The sequence below is a fragment of the Dendropsophus ebraccatus genome, chromosome 13 (genome assembly GCF_027789765.1).
Source record: "Dendropsophus ebraccatus isolate aDenEbr1 chromosome 13, aDenEbr1.pat, whole genome shotgun sequence".
In the NCBI taxonomy this organism is placed as follows: Eukaryota; Metazoa; Chordata; class Amphibia; order Anura; family Hylidae; genus Dendropsophus; species Dendropsophus ebraccatus.
This window is the reverse complement of record NC_091466.1, coordinates 67,238,226-67,246,525: the sequence shown is the minus strand read 5'-3', so window position 1 is coordinate 67,246,525 and position 8,300 is coordinate 67,238,226. Positions and strand designations below refer to the sequence as shown.

General features: G+C 43.7%; 1 protein-coding gene across 1 annotated transcript in view; it reads left to right on the top strand.

Annotated features, from left to right (window-relative positions):
* Positions 1-8,300, top strand: part of YY1 (YY1 transcription factor) — a 15,896-nt gene extending 7,596 nt beyond the window's left edge. Inside the window, exons 2-5 of the mRNA XM_069951245.1 lie at positions 2,473-2,635; positions 4,346-4,406; positions 6,099-6,257; positions 6,653-8,300. Coding sequence (XP_069807346.1) covers positions 2,473-2,635; positions 4,346-4,406; positions 6,099-6,257; positions 6,653-6,835 — 566 coding nt within the window. The 3' untranslated portion in view covers positions 6,836-8,300. The remainder of the gene's footprint in view (positions 1-2,472; positions 2,636-4,345; positions 4,407-6,098; positions 6,258-6,652) is intronic.

Genomic DNA, 8,300 nt, shown 5'->3' with positions numbered 1-8,300 from the left:
TGAAGAGCTTGGTTTGGAAACACTAGTACAGACATACACAGCCAAAGCTTTAACTGCCCAGGCATGATGGGAATTGTAGTTTGCAACAGCTGGAGGGCCGAAGGTTCCCCATCCCTGCACCAGTCTAACACTGCATTTAGCTTTTTGGTTTAAAGGAGAAGTCCGGCGAAAATGTTTATTAAAGTATTGTACTGCCCCCCCCCCCCCCCCCCCCCCCCCCAAAAAAAAAGAAAAAAGTTATACAAATCACCAATATACACTTATTACAGGAAATGCTTATAAAGTGCTTTTTTCCCTGCACTAACTACTGCATCAAGAATGTCACTTCCTGTGTAACGTGGTGATGTCACGCCCTGACTGCCAGAGCTGTGTGGGCTGTGGCTGCTGGAGAGGATGATGGTAGGGGGACACTGAGGGACACTAAGCATCCCCCTGCCATCATCCTTTCCAGCAGCTGGACTTCTCCTTTAAAGGGGTAGGGCGCTAAACAATTATTTACTAAACAACACACATTACAAAGTTATACAACTTTGTTATGTATGTTATGTTAGTGAATGGCCCCCTTCCCCGTGTTTCCCCCCACCCACGCTAGACCCGGAAGTTTAGTGCTCTATACTCACCTGATCCGTGTCGACCCCCGTCCGCCATCTTCCGACAATGATGTCATCTTCGGGCCGCTGGCCGAACCACTCCGACCGTCCCTAGTGTCGGCCCCCTCTGCTGCGTCATCAACTGCTCAGCCACGATTGGCCGAGCACAGTTATGCTCAGCAGCTGATGACGCGGCAGAGGACGGTTGGAGCGGTTCGGCCGGCCGCCTGAAGATTACATTATTGGCACAAGATGGCGGACGGGGGTCGACACGGATCAGGTGAGTATAGAGCACTAAACTTCCGGGTCTAGCGTGGGTGGGAGGAAACACGGGGAAGGGGGCCATTCACTAACATAACATACGTTACAAAGTTGTATAACTTTGTAATGTGTGTTGTGTAGTGAATAATTAAGCGCCGCACTACCCCTTAACAAAGACCTTAATCCTCATCTGCTGGTCTGAGCTCAGCACCATTGCTTCCTCTTGTCAAAATTTTGCAAACTTCCTAGAACTGGAGATCAGTTCTGGAGAATTGTCTTGGTGCCACTTCAGGAAATACACAAAACTCTTATATAATGTAGACCATGAATATGACTTTCCTGACAGCCGAGTATGTGATGTACAGATCCATAGACAGTAGAAGTCAATGAGAAGGGGCATACCACTCATCTGAGCACCTCTAGCCACTGGTGGGGTGTCTGCACCCAGACCACCATTGATCCAGGCTCGGGTGTAACTAGACATGGCTGAGCTGCATAGCAAACTTTTGACTGCATAACTGCAAGTGCTGGTCAAGAGCGCTTGCAGTTAGAGACGTTTGCAGAACCCTGGAGGCCTGCTTGGCCACCTGGTGATGACAGTTGAGGAGGCCCAGTGTATTACAGGAGCGGCCTCTGATGCTGTGGGCCCTGTAGCAGTCGCTATGGCCGCTACAGTGGTAGTTACGCCCCTGTCCAGGCTTCTAATGTGACTCACGTCAGGTTTAGGGGGTGCTTAACCTTCATCATGTTTCTAGCAGTAAGAAACACCTCAAGCAACATGATTCTCCAGGGTCAGCCATAGCCATATTATAGGACAGCTGGTAACTCCATAGAGAAGAAAATAGGTGTCACTTGGGATACTGGTATACATATATCTAATGTATGTTATAGGGCAGTAATCCTGCAGGTAGTAATGTGCGACCAGTCACATCCCACTCACAAATACTATGTAATATATTCATCTGCTCCTGTACAAGTGTTAGAAGGTATCAGGCCTAAGACTGTACATTGGGGGTTTGTAAGCATAGTAACCCCCCAGGGTATGGCGAGTCATGGAGTGTGCATAGTGACATGTGACAGTATGTGTTAGGCTTTGTTCACATGGAGCACTGGGAGCTTTCCAGTTGCCTTATTTGGAACTTTTTCACACTCAAGTGTGAACAAAGCGCTGCTGCACCTGATTTTGACACCTAGATGTGTTGGAGGGGGGGGTCTCTTATCACCGTATACAGCGGTGCTGATAGTTTTATAGTTTGAACTGGTGATAAGCTAGACAAAGCTGTAGACAAGAAGTGTTGTCATGGGGTCACTGGAGTATATGTGTTGTAGCTGTACAAGTGCATTTAAATAATTTCGTCCCAACCATTTTCAGAGGGGTGGAGGGGAGCGTGTTGCTGTCTGACAGCGCTGTGTTTACAGTTGATGGCATGCCATGTCCCATGTTATCTGGATGTGAGGGCACATTGTATCAGGCAGAAGGTCTTTTCCCATGGCTCTGTCCCTCAGGAGCTGTACAGGGCGCTACCAGGTGACTCCTCCAGATGACTCTGTGTTTTTGCTTCTTATTTGCACAGTATTTGAGTCCTTGAAGTAATATGGTTCATCTTCTGCTTTATTACAGATGATAAGAAGGACATTGACCATGAAACGGTGGTGGAAGAACAGATCATCGGGGAAAACTCTCCACCCGATTACTCTGAATACATGACAGGAAAGAAACTCCCACCTGGGGGAATACCAGGCATCGACCTGTCTGATCCCAAGCAGTTGGCTGAATTTGCAAGGTATTTGCTCTGCCTTTAAAGGGAACCTGTCAGCTGTGATGCCGTGGCGGAGCCCGCCTGCTCCAGTCATTTTCTATGGACGTCCGACTCATTTCTACTGCTTTGCATAACGCGCGCGCTCAGCTTTGGGCCGTGATTTCTTCACCCAGGGACCGGATCCAGGAGCTGGACTTCTAGGGAGGGTGACGTATGCCGGGCTCCACCATGGCATATCACGACTGACAGGTCCTCTTTAATTCTCTGAGTAAAACAGCAGTATACTGTAAAAAATATCTGTCTCTTGGAAAAACTTTTTACATGTCTTCAATTTCTAAACTCCCCAATTGAGCAGAAGCTGGGCCATTTTTTCTCCAGCTTTCTGCAGGAGACTAAGTGTATAGTAAGTCTATGGAGCACATCCCCTGCACTCCTGGCTCTATCTAGTGATCGGTGGGGTCTGAACAGCTAGGCTCATGATCAAAAGTTTTGATTACATTGTAACTGGCAAGGGGCTCAGAGAATTCATTACGTGTATCATCTGTACGTGATGTCATGATGTGTTACAAGACATTTTATGATTGCTGCGCCATGTCTGGTGTAGACGTAGGTACAGTGGTAATGAGCATAACTGGTTCCGGGACCGCACTTGTAATCCAAATCCACTCTTATACCAAAGCAAATTTTCCCACAAGAAGTAATTAAAATGCAGACAATTGGGTCCACACCCCAAAAATAATGATTTTATATTCTGAACAACATGTAAAACAAATGAAACAAACATTTAGAAACAGCAGAATATGTGATATTATAAGTTACTGTACAGTATAGCAATCAGCATGTGGTATATAATGTATAGTAAGTGCAAAAACCTGATAACACAGCAGCAGTTTGTAGATACAGGATGGAACTGCAGATTCCCATAATGCAGTAGTGTGGTACAACAAGCTAGAATAGAGAAGCAGGGCTGCTGTCAGAGGTATGTGTGGTCACATGACAGCAATGGGGAAGGGGTGTGTGTTCAGCATGGACCAATCAGGACTGACAGAGACTGCAGGGAGCATGAAGGAATGAGCAGGGCAGATGTGGGCACATACATGCAGCGCCCTCTGTCCGGGGAGAGAAGGTTACAGCTATGAAGAGATTACCTCCACAGTCCTGTCCCCTGATGTAAGCCCCAGCCTGAAGTGGATCTGCTATGATTTGGAATGTGAGGGAGACTTCCATGGTCAGAGTACAGGGCTGTAGACCCCGCTATGCAGACCATTCTCTTCCAAGTCACAATTTTGAAAAACTGAGCTCTTAAACCAAAACACTCTTAAACCACGGTACCACTGTATTTGATTCCTTCTAATGGATGAAGGAGGTGACTGATGTTGGTGTTCCTAGTCTGCTGATACAGCAGTGGGGGAGAGATGCTGCTTTACAGCAAAAAAAAATAAAATAAATAAAATGGTAAGACATAGTTACATAGTTAATAAGGTTGAAAAAAGACACATGTCCATCAAGTTCAACCAAGGAGAGGATGGATGCAGGGAAGGGAGTTATACAAGGAGGGGAAGGAAATAATGTCCTGGGACTGATTATAATATATTTTTTTTTCCTAGTCCCACAGTTTGGATATTATTATAGGATAAAGAAAATTATTTTTTTTTTTTAATCTAGATACATTTCGTGTTACTTATAATGTGTTTTTCTCTGTTATACAAATACAATGCTTTTTTTCCCTTTAAGAATGAAGCCAAGGAAAATCAAAGAAGATGACGCTCCAAGGACGATTGCTTGCCCTCATAAGGTAAGTCAGCGTCTCACATTTGTGTGGCAGCATAGGAGACTGCACACTAAAGCTAAGTTCACATTACGTTACAAAAAAAATTGAAAAGGCGTTTTCTTTTTAATTTGATGTCTGTTATTGACACATTTTAACTTACCTTAACTTACCTAGTGCATTGCATTTAATTCCAATGTATTGACGGACGTCCAATGCACACAGTGTATTAAATAACATATGTTGTCGGCGTGGGTGTCAAAATGGTGATCGTGACAATTATTTTCTGACGTCTTTTACAAAAAGCGGACGTTGTTTTTTAGTTCACACAATTTTTATTTTTTTTTGTTTTTCAATCCTTTCATTGTCTTTGCTATTAAGTTTAATGGACTCTTCCAAGGCCAATCAGTCCATCTGAACTAGAATAATGTACCAATAGCAGTCAATGCACTGACGAGTGTCCAAAGCACGAAATTACAGAATTTTTTTTGGACTCAAAATGATGGATGTCTTTAATAAAAATTCTAAACAGATGAGAAAAAAACGTAGTACATATAGTCTAAGGGTGGGTACACATGTAAAGGATCTGCAGCAGATTTAATGGATCCTGTACGTGTGAACCCACCCTAAGGGTATGTATGTTCCTGCCTGCTTTAGTGTGCCATAGCCTGTCTATGGGAAGGCTCGCGTGCCTACACTGTTGCCACTCTCCGCTTCATACAATACATCAATATGCATACAATACAGGTGGATGAGGTTTTTTACAACCTAAACCGCATGTAGCGGGAATAAATCCGTGTAGAATTTAGGGCATGGTGCTGGTTTGATCCACAGGATGTCCTTTCTATTGTGCTTTTGCTGTTGATTTCATCGTGCACTGGGTGACCTCTGCCGGGGAATAGATCAGTCTGTGTACAGTTGCAGTGTGGGTTTCATTGTAGGACATTGTTAATTCATTGGTGTGTAAGGGCAGAACCACTGACTAGTTGTTCCCTGTTGCACGACTAACACTTTGTGCAAGCCAACCTAAGAAAAGGCATCTAGAACAACAACAAGTGTAATTATTGTTGGAAGCAGAGAACTTTGACATGAATGCTGCGGTCCCGTCAAACGACCCTCCGGTCCAGAGGGTAGACCTTTTACTTTTATACGGGTAGAGAACTATGAATGCAGAGGCCCCTCCAAACATCTGATTCACAGGGGTGCGGGGAGTTAGACCCCCTCTAGTCCAGAGGGTAGACCTTAAATTTTATAGGGGTATAGAAGCCCTGTAAGGGAAGTGATCAGGTACTCCTGGACATATATGCTGATACTTTGCAGCTCTGGCTACTAGAAGGGTCTTAAGTAGGTGACCATCCTCTATAGCGGTTATCTTTAACCTGTGGCACTCCCAACTGTTGCACAACTACAACTCCCGGCATGATATGCTGCAAATTATCATTTTGAAACAGCTGGGGAGCAGGAACAGGTTTGAGGTATGTGCACACAAGTATCTATCAGCTGAACACTGTTTAGCACCCCACACACATGTTGGTTTGGTTCGGTTCTGCATGTGTGAGTTGCTGCCATCTACCTCAGCTGATTTCTCTTGAGGGCAGAACATACACACTAGATATGTTTGCTGGCTGGGCCGCCATCTTGCCTTTATATGTACAGGCTCCTTTAATATTTTTCTTTGGGACTATTCTTACCAAGCTGCTTTATGTGTTTCTCTTTCAGGGATGTACAAAGATGTTCAGGGATAACTCCGCAATGAGGAAACACTTACACACACACGGTCCACGGGTACACGTCTGTGCAGAATGTGGAAAAGCCTTTGTCGAAAGCTCGAAACTCAAGCGACACCAGCTGGTTCATACTGGCGAAAAACCATTTCAGGTATCTACCCGTAATTCAAAGGTTGTCCTTGTGTTACATGACCAGCATACGTTTATTCTATTGCATTTGCGGCGTATTAGTTCAAGTAATCGGGTGGTCTGAATTTTACAGTCTATTTTTGTTATTGGGGTCCTCAGAAAATAGGTTAATCCTAGGTCGTCCTGTTGCTGGGATCTCTGACAGCAGGTAAAAGGTGTCAAAACTGGTAATACAAAACTAAAAAAAAAAATAATGCTATCCTTAAATGGCGTTTCCATATCAATGCAGAGCTTTATATTTTGCATTGAGGGCTCAGCGTCCATCTTTTTATGGAGTGCTATAGTCCTGAGTTTTGCCTGGCTTTGCTGTCTCCATAAGGATGTGTGATCACTTGTGTGTTACTCTCTTCCTTCCAGTGCACATTTGAAGGCTGCGGAAAACGATTCTCATTGGACTTCAATTTGCGCACTCACGTGCGGATTCACACCGGCGACCGGCCCTACGTGTGTCCATTCGACGGCTGTAACAAGAAATTTGCTCAGTCGACCAATCTGAAATCTCACATTTTAACACACGCCAAAGCCAAAAATAACCAGTAAAACTTCACAAACGGAAAGACGTCTTAGCCTGCGCAGCATCTTTACAGGTGTATGACGGAAATACGCCTTCCCTTTGTACATGATTTCCAGGGATACATTTTAAAAGAAGCCTACTCATCACCTGAGACAATTTTGATAACATACTGAAGTCGACTTCAATGGAAACAACTCTACAATCCAGCGCTTACGACGCTCTGTTACCCGCTTTCCAGTTTTCAAGTGTATTTTGTAAAGTGCCCCTCCCCCCGCCCCCTTCAGGAGAGACGTGTCCCGTATTTACACCCAGACTTTCCATCACCATGTTGAAAAATTGGAACGTTTTCACCTCTACATAGACGCTCACCTGTTCCTGAATTATTTTTTATTTTTATTTTGTAATTTTTTATTTTTTTTTTGTGTAAGTGTGCATATTGTACACTTTTTTTTGGGGATATGCTTAGTAACGCTATGTGAATGAATTCTGGAGGTTGATAACTTTATTTTTTTTCCGCTTGCAGTAGATTTTCTTTAAAAGAATGGACAGATACTGTACTAAATGCATACTTCAAAAGTATTTTTTTCCCTGTAAAAATCTAAAAAAAGAAAAAAAATGGAGGGGAAAAAAACCCATCGGTCTTTATAATAGGTTTTGTTTGCTATCTTTATTTTGGTTGTATTTTTTAGATGTTAACACCTTTTGTATAATTGTACCGTATATAGCTGTATTGAGATCATGTAGCACCGATTTAGTAGACGTGATTTAAGCTAGTCTTCAATCCATTTTAGTCACTTATTTTTTGGGGGGATGGGGGAGGGGGTGGGGACGGCAGCGACGATCCTGCCTGACGCTGAAGTTCATTGTTTTTATTTGTTAGGTCAGTTTCAGAAACTGGTGCTCGGTTGTAGAATGTGATAGATACCCCCTCCCCCAGCGTTTAGCAGAATTGACCTGGACAGCAAGTAGCAGCCCCTTCCTATTGATTTCCCATACAATCTGTAAGTTTGGGCAGAACATCATATTTTAAATTCTTCCAATTTATTTTTTTTTTTTCTTTCAAAAGAATTACTTCTCCTTTATCTAAAGGATCTTATTAGAAGTGTCCAGATACTCCGGCACTGCTTGTACTTCACCATATAGTAGCTGTTGATGATTTGTAGGTTTATAACACAGAGATTGCCGTCTATCCACTATTAACCTGATGTACAGATGATAGGCAGCAGACATGGCGATACCCGACCCTAGTGTTATTCAGGAAGCAACTGCATGGAGATCTCCGCATGAAGTTGTGCCACTCCCCCCTCCTCCATTATCTCTTGCTAACCACCTGTCTACATGCGGGAGGGCGGTCTGTCCCTCGCCTCCCGATGACTGGATCCTTGGGTTGATAAGAATTGTTGGTCACAAGAGTTTCCTACCTGTGTTAACTACCACCAGGCGTACTTTTTGTATTTTAATACTGTAAATACATTTATTTCCCAAAAATAA